Below are 19,581 nucleotides of genomic sequence, written 5' to 3'. Positions count from 1 at the left end.
AAAGAAATGGGTAAACAAACTGCAGTGCGGCTTTCTTTTGTGACGTTTGCACCATTAAGACTAAAAGTCAGTTGATTCATCCTGTTAAAGAATCATCAGTACAACAATTTAATCTTTCATCTCATTCCACTTTTCTGTCTGCTTTCTACTTTCCTTCCCATTGTTCTCCCTTTAGTCTTCCCATTTAATTCCTGCTTTTTTTTTTTCTTTTTACCCCAGATCTGATCAAAGGCAGGTTGTACTGGGTCGACTCAAAGCTGCACATGCTCTGTAGCGTCGACCTAAACGGGGACAACAGGAATAAAGTGCTCCAGTCTTCAGAGTACCTCGCTCACCCCTTTGCTCTCACTGTTTTTGAGGTACTGCATTTGTCTTTTCTCTAAGCCAGTCTGGGTCAGTTTATGTTGACAGCTGGAAGATGAACTGTCTGACCTGTATGTTGGGCATTAGAGTGCTTTACATCACATGTCTGAGGATAATGAACAAAACATTTTAAAAATGTAGTTCTGATCCAGGAAATTGGTTTCATGACACAATCAGTTATTGCACATTGCATTTAAGAAATCTGTCTGGGAAAATTTGCCACAGACCTCATCGCCTGTGTACATGAGTTTATTTGCATGTTTTTAAATGTGTCTTTGGTGCCAGTTGCCTTGTCCTTGATGACGTTTCATCTACCAAAACAAACTGGTCCTAGTTTTAAGTAAAATTACAAAAATCAAACACAGGAAAGGAAAAGCTGCTCCCAGCTTCAAACCATGTACAAGTATGATAAAGACTTTTGTTGCACAAAATCCTTTAATCAACCCAGTCGCCCTCAATGTGTATTGTACATGATCTGCCAATGACCCACACAGCAACTATATGCAGACTAATGGAAAATGAACCAAAAAATTTTTTTAAATCTGTTTTTTGCATATTTTATAGAACTGCAATGTGCAGGTACAGTGTTGACATGTTTTAGTATCCACCAAAACACTTGATGTTTGTGTTTAACAACATGCAAAACAACTAGAAGATATTACCTTTCAAATCGAGTGTTCTGTGTACATTTTTACCTTCCAGTTCTTGAATAAAGACTTTCCCATGTGTTTGTGTGTGGGGTTTTCAGGTATTCTGTATAAAAGTATAGATGTGATGGCACATTTATTCACACGATGGCATGAGGTCTAAAACCATCATCAGATTTCTCCTAACAGCACAGTTTATAAAAATCCATCCATTTAATATCATCAGGAACATTTATGTTGAAGCAAAATTTTGCTTTATTTTGTCCATAAAGCTTTTCAGGGGTTAAATCGCGTTCAGTCATTATAAAAAGTCCTCGTCCTTATTTTATATTTTAATATATTAACACATGAACAGGCTTAACGTAAGCATCAAAAGCCATGTGGCAGCTTCATCAGAATATTTAGATGCAACTTTGCGTGCAGTGCAGGAACACCACACATGATCTGAGCAGATGTGACTTGTATTACTGTGGATTCATAAATTTCTTACAATTGTTGAAGGGCTACTCAGTTTACAGATTATTGTAGAATTAACTCTTATTTTATATTGGTATAAAACAATATCACAACAAATGACATGTAATTGTTTCTAAGATGTATAAATGTTATGTTATGGCACTGAAATTGTTTCTGATAATTTAATGAGTCATATTAAACGTGGTGTTGGAGGACTTAAGTTATGATTTACTTCTTAAGAAGTCATGTATTGCTTCCTGAAGGGAATACATTTCTTGTGCTACTTAGTGCTTTAGTGCTAACTCTGTTACAAAATTTCAGAATAAAGCCAAAGTTTTCATCAGTGTAAAAATCTGCCCAAATCTTAATGGGAGCAAGTTTTCTTGTAATGACACAAAGCTGACACTTTATTGGCACTTAAGCACTTGTGTGATGACAGTGATTTATGGAAGTTTTGTATTGCTGTGATTGAGAGGACTTCAGTGTTAAAGTTTTTATTCTTCTGCCCTTTGTCCAGGATCGAGTCTTCTGGACTGATGGGGAAAAGGAAGCAATCTACGGTGCAAACAAGTTCACAGGCTCTGACGTGGTTACGCTGGCCAGCAACCTGAACGACCCCCAGGACATCATAGTGTACCATGAGCTCATTCAGCTGTCAGGTAAGAAAGGAGGGAGCTGAAACTAGCAGAGGAGGAACTGACGGATATTAATACTTAAGCTTGGAAATCTTTACTCCTGCAGGCTCAGTGACATCACAGGAACCCCAGTATCAGAGCTGATGTCACTTCTGAGTTAATGAAAGCTAATGAGGGGAAGTAATCAGAAATTACTGTAATTACACATGATCAAGGTACAAGGAGTGCCAGTGATTATAATTTTAAGCTGTGATCATGTCGCCATTATTGACGCGAGTTTTAATAGCTAATGATGCAACCAAGTTGAGAATCATGTAAAGGGTGTAACAGAGGAGGCTAGTACGTCGAGCCCCAATCTTTAATTTATCCTCACATGTTTGTGAAGCCTTACAGTCACATGTTGTGCTCTGGATTATAAAGGGAAACATAAGCCAGTCGATCCTCTTAAAGTTCTCATAAGAAAGGTAAAGATCCATGACCATTGAGCTCTGTCAATGGGCTATACCTGTATCAATGAGATCACCAGTGGGTCCAACACAGTACTTGTATAGAAACTCAGCAGTATTTGTTTCCATGATGTACAGTATACTTATGTATGCAATACATACCACCACTTTAATTTTGTACACTTAGAAGCTGTAGTTTCTTGATATTTTGTGGTTAATCTGTAATATTTAAACACTTAGTCTATCAAAATGTGTCCTCTTGGTTTATAATGATCATGTGTGCGAAGATCCATAGGATGAAAATGTCGACGATCACACTATGGATGAGACTTAAGCCCTAATTTTGTTCCGTCAACCTGTGGATATACTTCATAGTAGAAGAGGCCGTTAAAGCTCCTTTCACTGTGGATTTAATGTACCCATGTGACACTTGTTAACTGAAATGGTTTGATTAGCTTTTATTTGCTAACCTTTGTGTGCAGGTACTAACTGGTGCTCAGAGAAAGGTGAAAATGGAGGCTGCAGCTACATGTGCCTGCCTGCACCACAGATCAACAAACACTCCCCCAAATATACCTGCGTGTGTCCTGAGGGCCAGGAGCTGACTGCTGACGGCTTGCGCTGCAGACCTGGTGAGTCACGGCACCCTCGCGGGCTTGAGTTGTGTTTTGGCACTTCATCTGTGTTTACACCTGGCTGAACCCCGGAGCAAATCTCACCAAAGCTGCAAACTTGAATGCTACAACATAAATTTTGACATGTTTATATAATTGAAACAAATACTAATGATTTGTGAGCATTTGAAGTACGAGCAGTATTCAGATACATCTGAAATGTGCCAGCAGCAGTTGTTTATAAAGTCTGATGGTACAAGTCATGATCTGCGTACAAGCTTATACTGTAAAATGGTCCAGCGCTTGTAAAGATGCCATACAGTTTTTTGTTTTGGTGACATGAATTTCATCCAGCTCTTTAATGATCTCTCATGTTTGGACAAGCATTTGCGCACATACTGTAATTATTATCTATCCCATGCAAAGGCGATGTTCTGTTCTCTGCATTTGTTTTCTCGTGTTAGCAACTGTCATTAATTTGTATACACAACAGAACTTAGTTGCAGCCACCATTTATAAACAGGGAGTCAAGACTCTGGAGACGGTACCACAGGCCTGGCAAAAACCAGACAGGGTGGATCTTTGCTAGTGAAAACAATGCTGCTGTTGCACAAACATTAGCTACACACTTGGTGAGCTAATGACATTGACTTGTCATTAATGTTAAACACAACACTGCATGCTTATGAGTGATGGCTTGAGATGGTGCATGCAGTATTTGGGCAGTGTCCAGCCTCTAGATTGGATTTTTTCTTCTTTTTTTTTTTTTTTTTTTTAAAGTATTTTCCTACTTTTAGTCTGGTCAGATGGTCTTGTTCAATAAAAGCTGTATGGCCAACCACATGACACTGTGTGGATTAGTGGAACAGCAGAGCTGTCTGTGGTTCTCACATTACTGCTTCTTCACAAGCATACTTTTTTTTATTTTATTTTTTTCCCCCACTTGCAGCATGAATTAAAAAGTAATGTAGGGTTGTCAAGAACATAAGAGCTACAAGTTCAGGAAGTAGCCAAGCAAGCATTCACTTATGTTAAAGCATCTTAAAAATAAATGGTAACCACTCCCAGTGCTTTGGTTCTGTGGGCTGCCGGGCTTGAAATATGCTGACGGAAACCCTGGACTGCATGATCTTAAAAAATGCAAATGCGGTGTTAATCTAAACACAATGAAATATTTTATTAGTTGTAACATGGAAAGAACATGGAGGGAAAGTAAATCTTCAGATTTACATGAAGAGAAACCAAATTATTCAGCAGCAGGAACATCCCATCAGAGGTAGAGTGGTTTCTTGATGAATTGTGAGAAAATTGTGCACACTCCTGTCAGTTCTCATTTCAGTCACTATTGTGAATCTCCAGCAAAGTGGCTTTAAAAGCTCTGCTGTTTTTGTAGTTTGGACATTTGAAGCCCTAAAACACAATACAATTAGTAAGACATTAATACTGCATGAAAGTATTAGGAAAAATGGAAAGCAGGGAGGTGCCAAACCTCAGCGGTTCTGAGAATGTGTACACCACCTCATTGTGTTCACACATCCACCTGGTTTTTGTTTTTGTTTTTTGTTAAGCCAATTGCTTCCCTTCCTTTCTGCTTCATACCCCCTGCTGCTCATTTCAAATGTGACTCTATTAAAGAAAAGGTAAAAAGGATCTTAGGTTTCACAGGTTAGCCACCAAAACACAAACAGCTGGAAGATGGAATAAATTCAGTCTAATTCTACGGTTTTCCAAGCATGTTTCCATGGTGTGTGCTCCCACTGTGTCTTGGTTTCTATCTGTATCCATGCCAGCCAAAACCCCAGCTGTCTGTTTGTATTAGTAGTCTGACAGCTGAACAGTAGCTGAGTCACTCGGTGTTGTGATCCAGTTTTTCAGCACCTTTTTGGCAAGTCTCAACATCGTCCTCCTTCACATCTCAGCTGCAGCTTCGTCTCCTCCTGCGTTGGGAAGTGTTTCATCCTGACAGCTGAAGTGTCGGATCCTGACGTTGATCCCTCTTCCACTCAATTGTTGCGTTTTGCTGCTGAAAGTAACCCCCAGCTCTTGTTTTTGTTTGGTTTTTTCCCCCCTGGGGGTTAAGTCCCACCCTGTGCAGTCTTTATTTCTCTGCACTGAGTGGAGCGTGACTGTTAGTGCTGTAGCTGAATGGACACAACACCAACCATGAGATTGTTAAAGGTTTTCATTTCATTTTTAAATCATGAGAGCAAGTCTGTGGCTGACCTCGGCTGCTGTGGAAAGATCTGCCACAAGATTTTGGAAGCTGATTGCAGGGATTTGGTCTGGTTCTGAGAAAGTGCTTCAGTTTATCCCTCCAGATCTCTGACCTCAACCCTTTGGGACAATGATTTAATTGATACTATTGCCGTCATCAGTCCTTGTTCTTTATTGACCAAGTTATTGAATCCTGATTTATTTCTGTTTTCATAAAAAGGCATGAACAGGTCTTTACAAATGCAGTGCAGCTATCTTGTCTCAGATTCTGAATGCAGAATCTGAAAATGGAATTTGTATGAAGTCCTTGCATGTGATTGAGTTGTCACACCAACCTGCCAGCCTTGATGGATGAATGAAGCTTTTCTTAATTCAACATCCTGAGTTAAGGCTCCGTGCATACCAGTCATACCACAGCCCACATCACTCTGGGCCTGGCTCGTAACACCGGCAGCATTATGTAACACTGGGTCAAAAAGGCCAAACAAACTCTTACCATAGTGTAATTATAATTCAAGACATTTATCACTGCTGAGCCTAATGGGTCCAAATTCTGAAAATGGCCCCAGGCTGAAATCTTGTTTGTTTCTGATGAAGAATAAAACTAAAACCTTAATTTCATGAGAGATGAAGTTGGCTACTGATTTCAATCTACAATCCCCAAGCAGGGACGGATATTATTAAATAACTTAGAAAATGCAACTACATACCAAAACGAAAGCTGGAACCAAAGAAACATAAATTATGAAGAAGCCCTAAAAACAAGTACACAAACTGTACTGTGTGTAACACCCTCCTTTCAGTATTAACCAGACTGTCATAGTTGAACTATGCTTACAGATTGATGGGATGACTGGTTTAAAAAAAAAAAAAAAAAAAAAATGTGCTGGACTGGCTTAATCTTGACATGAATAATGGAAAAGGCTGATTGTGCCCGTTTCATGAAAGACTTGCACAGTATTGTGAAATGAACGTCCTTAGGAAATAAACTTGTACTCTGAACTTTTGAAGCTTGATTATGAAGGATTTCACCGGTTCCATGATTCCTCTTCAGTGACTGGAGGCCTCTTATTCACATTAACTCAAAGAAACAGTCTTTTGATTGTTTTGACACCGGGACCAAATATTCTCCAGTTCAGTTGTTTAACTGCTGGTTCCCCTTTTGTAGACAACTAGTTAAACCACATAAGACACATCCTTTGCGTGAGAACTTCTGTAGACTTCAGTAAATATTGACCGTAACTATTGTTGAACTGGAGTTTAGTTTGACATTATTGAGAAGATGAGGGGGTTGGTTTCGGAGCAGAAGCATTACATGTGGCCGTGCAATAAACATCTCCTACTTTTTCATTTTTATTGGTCCGTTGAATTGCATACTTGTGCAACACAACAGCTTTACTTACTAGTAATTAAAGCATTGAACATTTTCCCTGAAAGCAATCTTTTCGTCTAATTACTTCACCAGTGTTGGGTAAGTTACTTTAAAAAAGTAATTAATTACTAATTAGTCAATATTGTATTTAAAATGCGTATCTAATTACTGTCAGAAAAGTAACTTAATTACTAAATAAGTAATTTAACTAAATGCTACTAAAAATCCCTGTAAACCTTGAGTGGACAAACAATAGAAATTAAACTCTTTAAATAATAAATACACTTTTTAAAGACGGAGACTCTACAGTACGCAGCGGTAGCATCTCTTCCACAACGTAGCCAGCAATCATTTTTTTTAAGCTCACCTTCAGACTCTTTCTGTGCTGCTGAAGTAAAATCTAGTTTTGCCTGCTTAGCAGGAGTTGCCGTGGTGTTATCCATGGATGATTAACAAGGATCAAGTGTTCGTCTATGCTCTCGTGTCAGGCGCTTCAGTAGATTACTCGTGCTATTAACAACGGCCGACAGTTGTTGGTTTTTTTTTTTTTGGGGGGGGGGGGGGGGTTTGTCTCCCCAGGACATAGCTTACATATTACTGTAATGTTCTTGTCTGCTTGTTTCAGAAAAGTGAAGAGTGTGTCAATTTCATAAAACCGCCACTCGCTTCAGCCGAGTCCGACATCTTCCGCTTTAGAATACGACTATGCAGCAAACTGGCGAAATGACGTGCAGCTGCACTACAGCGATGTTAAAGCGGCAGAGTTTACTTCTACGTTTAGAAGACAAATTATTGAAATTAAATAATGATATTCAGCGAGTTTAATTATTTTACAATGTAACACAAGTGCATTGTAAGTAACTGTAATTAAAATACCTAAAAATGAACAGTAATTACTACTTTTTCAGTGGAAAAGTAATTTAATTACAGTAACGCATTACACCAACACTGCACTTCACTGAAGTGTGCTTTGTGCTCTGGATGAGACTGTTTGCTGATTTTTGGCTGCAGAGAAAGCTTACACTGTGGCATACTGATAAAATGAAGGCAAACACTCCTGTTCCTTTTACTGAGGCTCATGCTTTAAGATGCACGGCATGGTGCTGAGATGGATCTAACAAGCCTGTATATGGAACCTACATGTAATATATTTGCAGGCAGCTACCATTTAACGATTATATGGGACCCTAATCCCTTCACAGCATTCTTCAGTAACTCTGACTTTAGTTATGGACCTGCATGTATTCCATATTCTGAGATATTATAGGGAAAGCGGGTTCAGGAACGGGTCCTTGGAGAACTCCGCACTCCCACTGTTTGATACCTTTTCAGATGTTTCCAGTAGCACTACTGTAGTTTAACCTTGTCTCTGTACTTTGACAGCTGAGATGGCTTTAATGTGATTGCAGATTTTGCAAAAGATAAGTTTCAAGTGAAGTTTTCAGTGTTTGTCTAGAGCAAGACTACATCTGCTTTAGGGCTGCCACGATTAGTCGACTAGTCATGATGACGTCGACTATTTAAAATCGTCGTTTGTGGCAGCCCTAATCTGCTTGCATCGGCACTCAAATTTCCGGCAACTTCGTAAGATTTATTTTAACTTCGAAAGCAAGGAGTTTGGACACCAGAAATGGCCAAGTACCAGTGTGTTTGTTACTGTTAGATCTGAGAATTGTAAGAATTGTAGTAGTGCACTAAAAAAAAAAAATCAAACTGCAGCCCTTCTCTCCTTCTGCCTCTTTTATTTGCCAGGGAAAGGTTGCCTAGAAACACTGTCCTCTTCCCTTAGTAGTTTCTGTCTTGAGCAGTCCAGCTCCTTTTTTGCTGCCACAGATTATCCTTTTCATAGTGAAGCACTGTAAGATAGGAACCTGACAGCTGAATTCAGCACACACTCTCTCCTAATTGGACTAGAGCTGTAGACCAAGACACTGGTGTACACAAAGTACTGGAACATCTCCGTGACGACTCTCTGCACTCCTGTCCTCCAGTGTGAAAGTCTCTCTAGTTAGCCTGTTCGGCTTTCTTTAAGAGTCTTCTCCACTTCCCTCCTCATTTTTGAGTTCTGGGAGTTTTGACAGGTTTTACAGCTTTTCTTAGTGTACAATATCTGGTGGTTTTTAAAGTTTCATTTTCCTCAGATCTATTTTTTACTCCCCCCTTTTTTTTTTTTTTCTTTTTTTTTCTTTTTAAATATATAGGTGAAGTTTTATCAGAGTCCCTTGGCCTCGTGCACAGCAGGTCAGCTCTGTAATGGTCTAAATGTTAAAGGCGGGAGCTCGTGAAAGGGAAACTCGCTGGTTCAGTCAAATACAACTGTTCAACAGTTTCCAGCTGATTTTAAATATGCTTGAGTGGGCACTCAAACAAATTTAAAATTCCTCACTGACCTCAGCATAATCCTTGCAGCACATTCCAGACTTTTCAAACTTGATCCATTCAGCTGCCTCTCCAGAGAGCCTCAGGCCTCCTCCAGCTGTACCGTCTTGGACTGCAGCTGGTGATTTAAAGATGTGCTGCAAGCTGGAGGGGCACTATAACCTGAGCTTGCAGCAGATGGAGAATTGGCTCATGTGTCACTGTGCTGAGCAGAGCAAGGACTAAATTTGTCAAATGCAGTCAAAGATGATGCCTAGAGACCTCAGCAGCAGATTCTATTGTTTTGTTGCAAAATATTTGCCGAAGAGTGTCCAAAACTTTAACTGAAGGAATGTCTTTCTGTAGGTGTGCATGCCTGCATCTACAACCAGAAGATCAGAGTAGGCCCATAGTTCTCAGTGTGGTCCACAGTGGTGGCCCTTTAGAACACTTTATGAAGCTCCCAGTGCAAAAAGCATCCACAATAGGTCCTTTCTCTTCAGATTCTCTGTTCAGTTTCTCTTTAACTTATAAGATGAATTCTAGATGGTCAGCTAGAATGAAAAGAGAAAAGTGCAGGTAAATGTTTAAGCGTTTTAACTTGAATTCAACTTGGAGCATTTTGTTTCACTCATTTGATTTTAAAAATTGAAGTGTGGGGCATGAGCTCTAATTCAGCTTTTGGTGGGTCATTCAGAAAAAGCTTGAACCACAGCTGTAATAGTGTCAGGGTGGTAGAACATAGTTATCACTGCTGTAGTTAGAAAGTTTTAGTCCAGCCTCCGACATTGCTGAGCATGCAGATTGATGCTGCTGGGGTTGCAGAGGGGCATGTAACAGTGTTTTCTGCATGATGGTGGTGGGTAATACTGTGGTTATGAAGATTCCCAGTTGGCATTTGGGTCATTAAAGCTTTGATGCCATGAACTGTGCACCAATAAATTCCTGGTGCTCTGCAGCAGACTTTACAGCCTGGGTTCTTTGCAGATATACAAGGCCTTCGTGTAGTGAGCATCCCTGCAGCCTGAGTCACCATCTCATAGACTGTTAGGGAACCTCGAGCTGTCTCCAGACTCTAATAACTGGAAGTACCACCCTGACTGGCGGGATGTGAAAGTGCATACTTGTCTTTATCTCCTTGGCATCTGTGTTTGCAGTTATGAGATTGATTCTGTACAGACCTGTTTGTATATAGTTTTTTTTTTTGTTGCTGTCTTTATATGAAACTGTTTTCACGCCTGTCTGTCCTGTTAATAAATAGTGAGAATAGTGTGGGAGGAGTTAAAATGGGATGCCTGTCACTTGCTAAAAGCGCCTCCACCTTCCTCGTAGTCAAAGGCTTCGTTGTCACAGGCCTCGTTGCTCTTTACTAAACCAGCAGATAACACATTTATCCCATTTTACAGCCGTCGCAGCTGGACCGAATGGGGAACTGTAGAGTATTGTGCAGCTGCAGTTTGGACCGGCCCTAATCTTGTTAGTGTGGCACAGGGGGGGAGAGAGAGTAATGAGCATTGCTCTTCACTTCAGGGTTTGGACCTCAAACTACTACAGAGGGATTCGTATAACAGTCTTTAGAGGCAACTGGGGAGTGTTTTTCCTTCAGACTGCACCATCTCAGGCTGAAATGCAGTGCGTTTCATGGATTTTGCAACTCTGCTGAGACTTGTTCCACTGTTTATCATTTGGTATCATTCATCACAGGTCCCATCTTTCTATAAAGCTGCCAATATTATATCCAAAATTTCTGAATTATCTGAATGAAACATTGTCTAATTAAATATGCTTTTTTTTCTTGCCGTTCATACACAAACCTATAAAAATGACAGGCTGTTTATATTAAGCAAAATGCATACTGAGACCACTGTTTTACAGACTCTCCTAAATGTCCTTGCCTTTTATCAGATAAGTTTTCATTGCATTTGGAATTTATTGATTATTGGATTAAAGTCAAATGTGAAAGTCAAAGGAGTGTGGCAAACACGTGCTTTACCCTTCTGCAGATTCAAAGGCTGAAAGCTTGCTCCTGGCTTTTCCTGTTTGCCCAAAAAGTAAAGTTGAACCAATGCCTCAAAGATGAGCCTTAGTTTGCAGGTGCTTGCTTTGTCTTTTTTTGTGTGTGTGAGTTTGGGGACATACTGACATGTTGGAGTGTAAAACCTTTCTAGGGTCTGGAGATGTAGTTTTGGAAAGGAGATATTTGGTGTTGGAAGGAAAGAGGTGAGCTTACCAGACACATGTAGCACATTGCTTATCTCTACTTAAGGCTATGCTCGGGGTTATGTTAGCTGATGCTTGTATAACATACCTGAGACTTTGATCAACCCGTCAATGGTCAGGGTTACGTATGTAGCAGGTTTTTCATGATGGCAATCTGAGCTTTTTTTCTAAAATGACTGCATTTGAGCCTAATGATGTAAAACCAGAGCGGTGTACATTTTGCTTCCCAATTATACATTTGCTTTTGTTTCCCATTGACTGCTTATAGCCATCCAGCTAGCCCCACCTTCTTCATGACACATGACAAGTGTCATAGAAAAAGTGGTCTGTTATGGAAAAGGGAAGTTTTGACCTGACAGTCGCATCATAACGGCCAAAAATATTGTGCCGTCTGAGTAAAGATAATTGCAACCAAAAGAATTAATGGCCCTCACACAAAGTTACTGCAGTTCAATTCCAATTTTAATCTTTGCAAGTTTTATGAGTGATTTGATCTGAAAATGTTTTTCTTTTGTAGATAAAAGTTTTGGAAACTGCTTTAGTTTGGTCTTGACTGTGTTAATATTGCTTTTTCAGTCTGACTTGTTCATTTCAAGCCCTGAGACATCCTAACACTGCTGCCTCTGCTAATCAAGATCATATTGATCCAGCTATAAAGGTTGTATTGTTGCTGTAGCTGTCCTTCCTGGTTGTACAGATGCTGGTAGAGACGTCCTGATTGATGCCTTTTTTTTTTTTTTTTTTTTTTTTTTTTTTTTTTTTTTTAATATAGTGCGCTGCAGCTTTCAATCTGTGAAATTGCCTTTGAGTCGTCCTCTCACTTGTCCAGCATTCGTCATATCAAAGCAGGAGAACCACAAGGGTAATGTTAAAGATGTGACATTGCTGCTGTTGTGATGGTTCTCTACTTGGCTTGGCTTTCCTCTCACTGAACAAAAATGGATCAGTGCTTCAGAGCATTTATTTACTAGCTTAGTCTCCTGAGATCTGGTCTATATTCAAAGGCCTACTTGCATGTGTGCTGCTTGGGGTTTTTTTTTTTTTTTGGTTTATAAATAGGACACCCTCTGTTAAGTTTTGTGTGTGTGTGTGTGTGTGTGTGTGAAGCATGATTCTTGGCTCTCTCTGTACAGACCCTACTTTCAAAGGTCCTTCAAAGGATACTGGGAAAGGTCTAATACAGCCACCCTCAGGTAAAACTGTTGGCTGCGCTGCGTTTGTCTCTGGCTCGCTTTAAAGAATGTTGGGCTTGGTTCAAAAATGATTACAAAAAACAGGCTTTTCTCCTCCCTCACCATGGATCAAGGAGGCATTTTCATTTGAATTGTTAACTGGGGAACAGCTGACTTAAATGTTTTTGGGTACAGCCCATCCTTCCCCCAACCTACTCATTTAATCAGCTTTTTGTTTGATTAAAGCCAAAATTAAAGGTTTCTTGTGTCCATGGTGCTGTGGAGATGTTTAACCGCTTGGAGCTTGCTCTTTTTTATTTTTTCACGTCTGTTATGCTAGCTTCTGCTTGTGCTTTGGTGTTTATCTGTGCTGAAGATGCACAGGTGTTTGGGTTTTGTTTTTTGTTTTGTTTTTTTAATATAACACAGTGGGCTGATTTCAGGTAGTCAAGTAGCCTGCTGGTGTCAATATTAACCCTTTCAGGCATAGTGGTCACTACAGTGGACAGCTATTCAAAGGCTGTTTTCTTGTATTGGTATCAGTGCTGATGATATGCCTGCACATAAACCACTACATTGGACCCTGATGTCTCACTCCATACGCTGCCACCCACTGGTTGTTTAATTTTACTATAGATGTGTGACGTGTGTCATTGTAATTATCTAACCCTGTCATGCATGAATTATGACATCAATCAGGATTTTTTTTTCTCAAGTATTTTCATCTTTTCATGCGGGTACAGGCAAAGAGGATGGCCATTAATGTTCCATGAATCTGTAAGTTCTCAAATGTGATTAATTGGCCTTCGATTACTGTAACGCACTTGGTTGATAAGCTTGCAGGAATTAGAATTGCAGACACATAACTGCAGTGTAACGGGCAGTTGTTGCATCAGTGTCTCGGTACAGCAGTATTTGTGCTCAGTGATTTTAGAGTCCATTCCTCTAGTGTTCCCCTTATTGCTGCCCACAGAAAATGATGGGAACTCATCTTGGCTTTGTCCAAAATATAAATTATGGAACCCAAATCTAGGGACAGTCTGCTCTGTGTATACACATATTTAACAAAATATGAAAATGCCTGGGCCACAAAATATTTGCTCACCCTCTCAACATCCAGCAGGTCAATAAGCTCCTTAACAGAACTACCTGTAGCCAAAACGACACAGTAACTCTAGACGAGTCACTCTTGACCTGATGAAATCTTAGTCTGAGAATATCTGCGCATGAACATTAATGAGCTGATATAAGTCTCTAAATATATTTGAGTACTATACATTTTGCACAGAAAAAACGAATATTTCATCCAAAGGGACAAAGAATCTATTAGTTTATTTAAAAAAAAAAAAAAAAAAAAAAACTAGGATTATGTCTCCTGTGCTGTTAAATTTGATTTTCAGGTCATGTTATCTAGATTTCATTTATTTCACTCAGGTTAAAATTTTATTTAACCTGAGGAGCTGAGAATTTTGTTAAATCTCAGCTGCATAAATGTGCTTCTAATCTCAGGTTCATTGTTTTGTGCAGATAAATGTAATGTAGGACTGTGTGTGAGGAAGTCCTCTCAGGTCTCTTGTTGCATGTTTAACGTTTGTTGGAAACAAAGCGGGCATCATGTTGGATGTGTGACTTGTCGGCCATGTGTCAAACATATCAGACTCACAAGGTCTAAAATGTGATTACTGCATAAACAACTTCAGGAACTTTGTTCTAATCCTCTGTAAAATGCTAAAAATGCATACAGCAACCCTAATCAGAAACACAAGGTCTGCTGATGAGATCCTCCCCGTTTCTAAAGTGGAGTTTGTTCTCATGAATCTCATTTGACCACGGAGGGTCAAATGAGATTTTTTTTTTTTTTTTTTTTTTATGCTGTACTTAGAGGGAAAAGCTGTTGTTTGCCTCTGTTTCAGCTGATTAAACCACAGTTCATTACACTATTAAGAGCACAGCACATGAGCAACACCTAGTGGCAGGAACAAGGAAGCTTCATCACTAGAATCACTTTCCCATTTAAAGTTTGGCATAATCTGGTAATTAAGACGTGACTGTTATATTACTGCAACACAAAGGGATTGTAGCACAAATCCTTCAGGCATCATCAAGAAATGAAGTCGTGCAAGAGAAGCAAGAATCAGCAATTCTCAGACTGTAACCCCCTCCTTCCCCAACGCTGCTTTTCAAACTGTGATCTCAGCTTTCTTGGGAGAGCATAACATTTGTGCTTACACCAAGAGTTAAAGAAGTCTTGCAGTCCTGAACATCTTAATGTCCTATTTTTAGATGAGGTGTTGCAGGATGTCAAAAATCAAAGAAAGAAAAATAGACTATCAACAAACGACAGAACAATGAATTAATCCTCCTATGAAATCATGCCCAAGTATCCAAAGCCTGCTATATCCTCTTCCTGTCACTGAGCTCCATTGTTGCTGCAAAACACTGTTGCATTGTTCTGATATCCTTCATTACCATAAAGACACAGGCTGTAGTTTAGTTTGACGCAGCTCCAAACACTTTCTTCTGCTGATGGAAATGCTTTATTTAAACTGTAATAAGCTGTGAAAGAGCTTCCACTTTACTCCTGACGGGTTTTTTGACACGTTATAGAAACTAAAAACCATGTATGCTGGTGAATTTTAGAACTTGACAGTTTTGTTTGAATTTAAGCCATCATTCTATTTATAAAAAACTGTCCCACATGGAACAAGAGAAGTCTGAGCTTATAACTTTGTCCACAAAAGCTAAACAAAATGCCCTAAAGTCTCTTTATCCAAGTGAACCTGGATCTCAGACTGAAATCTTCTCGAACACAAAGACTGTTTGACTGTCTGTGTGTTTCGCTTTGATTTGGTAGACAAGACATTTATTGCAGCATAATGATTCTAGCTGATATTTGGTAAACAAAGTGAAGCTAAGGATGTTCTAGCTTTAATAAATCAAACCAAAGATTTGGACAGATTGAACTTTGATTACCTCTATTGATTTTGTCACATATGCGGTCAGCACTCCAAAATGATGGTTTACGCTATTTGAAGGGTGAGGTATGAATTCATTGAAAGGATGAGGCCAGAAGTTTAATATTTTACTCTGAACCAAAATGTTGACATGTTGCAAGAATTTAATAGTTTCACAAAGGGGGCCAGCTGGTAGTACGAGCAAATCCAACTTTCTCTTCTGAGGTCTGTTACTGCGTTCAGCCAAGCTTCTTTTCCGCCCTCACTTGACACTGATACAAGAACACACTGGGTAAAGTAGACTGGGGAAATGAGAGACTCATCAGATGCTGTTTTCTTTAAAAGATTAAAAACCAGTTGCCAAAATGATTTTGGATTTTCACTTTATTCTGCTTCTTGATTGGAAACCTAACTGGTAGTCAAAGTCTAAGGAAATGTTTTTAAACTTGTTGGCTGTTGGCATGTGCCTTGTTTTGTCTTTCAGAAGCCAATGTGAGCACATCAATTCAAGTGAATTCGACAGCCAGAGGTTCTGCTGCTGCCTGGGCCATACTACCCGTCTGTGAGTAGATGCTGCCCACACACTTGCGCAAACTAATTAAAATCCTCATTTCAGATCCTTGGCACTTTTTGGGGGGAGTTGATTTGACTCCTGACTGTTCGTCTCTCCTCTCAGTGCTACTGGCGATGGCGGCAGCAGGCGGCTACCTGATGTGGAGGAACTGGCAGCTGAAGAACCAGAAGAGCATGAACTTTGACAACCCAGTCTACCTGAAGACCACAGAAGAAGACCTCAACATTGACATCACGAGGCACGGCGCCAATGTAGGACACACGTACCCCGCGGTGAGTGAAGAATCCACGAACAACGTTAACTCAGGGTAGTGATTAACAGTTCGTTCCAGATGAAAATTTAGACTGGGAATTTGGAAATTTCAGCTCGAGACATTTTGTTGGTGAAACTTTGTAAAGGTCTGAGCTGCAGGAACAGTTTAAATGACGGAGCTTTGATTCACATGTTGGTGTGCAAGGCATCAAAATAATAAACTATTCTAAGCAAATAAAAACAACCCAGGAGTAACTCGGTGCACCTGTCACCTTAGGTTGTGAGCAATCACTTACAAAATGTTAGCTCAATTTACTCATAAACTATTGGAGCTGTAAATAAACCATGGCCTCAAATCACCAGAGTAACTAAAACACGCAGCTGCTTATTTATGCAAACAATACCATCACTGTACATGCATTCAGTCAGTAGGTAACCAGGCGTGGGCAGTGGTAGAGGACTGGTAAAGAGTCCTTGTAAGTTGTCCTTAACAATGCCTGTCTGTTTTTTACCCCCTCATACACCTCGCCAGCGTTTTGTGTAATCCTCCCAACAAATGAACTGAACCAGTCACGTAACCTCCTCAGCAAAGGTGAAAATAACCACGAGCTGCAGTTTGAGCAGCTTAAATGATTCCAGCCAGGCTTCGGAAGATGGAGCCTGCATGTTAATGACCTCCACTCTCACCATGACCTTGTGGCCCGTAGTAATCCTTAATGTTCATTGTTGGCCGTCTGCAAAGCATGTATACAGATTAAACGGATTAACCTAAGCCCGGCCGGGGCCACAAGATGGACACGAGCCTCTGCTATCGCCCTCACAGCTGCAGCAGACGTTTCAAAAGGCAACATGAGTTCAATACCTGCAGCACACGCCTTCCCTTTAAACCAGCACACTGTCTTACTTCATGAATGAAGCAGACGGTGCAGCTTGGAATGAACGAGCCTTTAAAGTGCTGTTGTTGTGAGCATTTCTAAACCGGTCTTCCTCTCTCCTCCCCCTCCCTTCATCTTCCTCCAGATTTCGATAGTGAGCACAGAGGATGATTTATCCTGATCGTGTTGGGTCTTTTTTATTTTTTCACGGTCACACCGCGCCGCCTCGTTCCAGTGCCGACGCTTGACCGTAGCAGCAGCAGCAGACCTTATAGTACGACCACATGCCTTCTGAAGTACATTAGACCACTGTGTGTGGTGAAGAGGAAATGTTATTTATATGTAAATATTGCAATGAATTCTGTCCCGACTGGTTTCATTCCACATCCAAAGTTGTAAGGATTTCTTTTTTTTTCCCGTTATTTTTGGGCCACAGACATTTTCCAGTCATTTCTTTGTCCCGCCCTCTTTAAGAAGCTTGCTGGCATCGTGTCGCAACAGTTGAAAGGGATGAATTGTCAGTTTGATCTCCTCATCTAGGCTCCCAGAATCTGACACGGTGAATGTTTGAAGACTGCACAAAACACGAGGGGTCAAGGGTCCTTTAGAAGTAAGGCTTTAATGAGGAGAGGATGCGGTCCCGATTTTGTTGCTTCCTCAGATGTGAATATTTATGTACGATCATGTTTGGGCAGTAATATCTCAAAACTAAGTTTTCTTTCATTAATTTGAGTGTTTTCTTGCCATCACCACCTCTTAGAATGCATTCTTACAGGATTATTATTATTATTATTATTATTATTATTATGCTTGTGAAATAACCATGGTTACAGCTTTTGTAAACACTGTACATATTTGCCCATCCTTTGGACATGATCGTCAATCAGGACTCTTCAATGCACTTTGATCAAATGCTCCTTGTGTAAATAAGATTGTATACATTTGACTTGATCAGTTTTTTGCTATGGTTGGGTGTCATACCAGCGGCTCAATGTATTTAAGAAGGAAAAAACAAAACACAATGAATTTGGTAAAACTATTTTGTATGTTTGTGCTGTTGCTGTGAACTTTTTCTAGCCTTGTACAAAGAAGGGGGGACACCAATAAAATGGGAAGACTCTGTATCTGTGAAGAAACTGATCTGCGAATCACTTCGGAATTAAAATTTAATCCACAACTTTGCTCAGAAAATCTTGTTCTTTGTTTTTTTTTGTCATGCATAAATGTTTTGTGATACATGGCCTCTATGACCTCACCCACTGATTTGTGGACTGTTTTAAAGCCTGTTCCTGAGCTGTACAAATTTTTTCTTTTGTCAAATCTTGGTTATCAAGAAAACTATAGGTGGTAGGTTGCAGGCAAAATACCAGAATTTCACTCAGCAGAGCTGATTATTCTACAAAGCAAGTACAACATTACGTTTGCTGATTTGACAAATGCTAAAATCCCACTTGTACATGACTAATATAACAACAGTAGTTGTAACTTTGTCTGTTAATCAATGACTGTAGAAAACAGTCATTGGTTAACCATTACAGCCATACTATATCTGCATGATGCTGGGCAATGTTGTGCACCAGCAGGAACCTGGAGCTTAGGACCCACTGCATCAGCATTGGGTCTGATGATGGGGTCAAAGGATTTCATCCCAATACTTGATTGCAGTTGTGGTGTTGTAAAGATCTGTACGTCCCTGCATGGGTATTCCAGACAATCACAGACCTACCAAAACAGGTGGTGCAAAGCAATGTTTCCATGGTCTCTCCAGACGTCATTCACATGAGAGCTGGTTTGCCACGAGTGTGCCAATTCTGTTATGCTATGGCAAATCCCAGGCACTGAACAGTAGGCCCATTAGAGGATTTTGGGCCCTCAGGCGACCCTCATGAAGTCAGTTTGTTTGTTCAGACATTCTCTGCAGTGCCCAGCTGAAGGTCATTTTGCTGTGCTCATCCTGTTCCTCCATGCACAAAGGAGCAGAAACATTGCTTCTGCCCAGCTCTCTTGGAATTTTCTCCGTATCCTTAAATCTGTAAGGGGTGGGAGAGCAAACCTGACAATGGCACACACTGATGTGCCATCCTGGAGGATTGGACTGCTTGCACAACCTCTTTAGGGTCCATGTAAAGCCTCATGCTTCCAGTAGTGACACTGACCTGAGCAAATGCAAAACTCCCTCGAGGGGGGGGGGGGAAAAAACAACAACAACACAAACCTACACACACAGAAGATGAGGGAGAAATATGTGATTGGCCTCCACCTGTAAAGCTATTCCTGTTTTGGGGGTTGTCTCATCGTTGCCCTTGTAGTGCACCTTCATTAAAACAAAACCAGCTGATTAACCAACTCTGACTAAACTGGCCAGATGGATATGCCAGAGATTTAGTGCATTTTGGGTTGGGTTTTTTTTTTTGGGGGGGGGGGGGGGG

The 19,581-nt window shown here is 40.3% G+C and overlaps 1 protein-coding gene across 3 annotated transcripts in view; it reads left to right on the top strand.

Moving 5' to 3' along the window:
- The window catches only part of vldlr (very low density lipoprotein receptor), a 64,887-nt gene extending 46,544 nt beyond the window's left edge, over window positions 1-18,343 (top strand). Inside the window, exons 14-20 of one of the 3 annotated variants that reach the window (XM_085413430.1) lie at window positions 220-359; window positions 1,984-2,125; window positions 3,030-3,179; window positions 12,459-12,518; window positions 15,936-16,013; window positions 16,128-16,297; window positions 17,298-18,343. In XM_085413430.1, coding sequence (XP_085269556.1) covers window positions 220-359; window positions 1,984-2,125; window positions 3,030-3,179; window positions 12,459-12,518; window positions 15,936-16,013; window positions 16,128-16,297; window positions 17,298-17,333 — 776 coding nt within the window. In that variant the 3' untranslated portion in view covers window positions 17,334-18,343. Of the gene's footprint in view, window positions 1-219; window positions 360-1,983; window positions 2,126-3,029; window positions 3,180-11,901; window positions 12,036-12,458; window positions 12,519-15,935; window positions 16,014-16,127; window positions 16,298-17,297 lie in introns of those variants that run through there. The other 2 variants (XM_085413431.1, XM_085413432.1) reach the window with 2 other exon arrangements.
- Window positions 18,344-19,581: the final 1,238 nt, after the last annotated feature.

Source organism: Rhamphochromis longiceps, linkage group LG7 (assembly GCF_057381845.1).
Source record: "Rhamphochromis longiceps isolate RC_006_pf linkage group LG7, R_longiceps_female_GT1.1, whole genome shotgun sequence".
Lineage (NCBI taxonomy): Eukaryota > Metazoa > Chordata > Actinopteri > Cichliformes > Cichlidae > Rhamphochromis > Rhamphochromis longiceps.
Note: the sequence above shows the minus strand (reverse complement) of the source record. Positions and strands in the feature narration are given on the sequence as shown.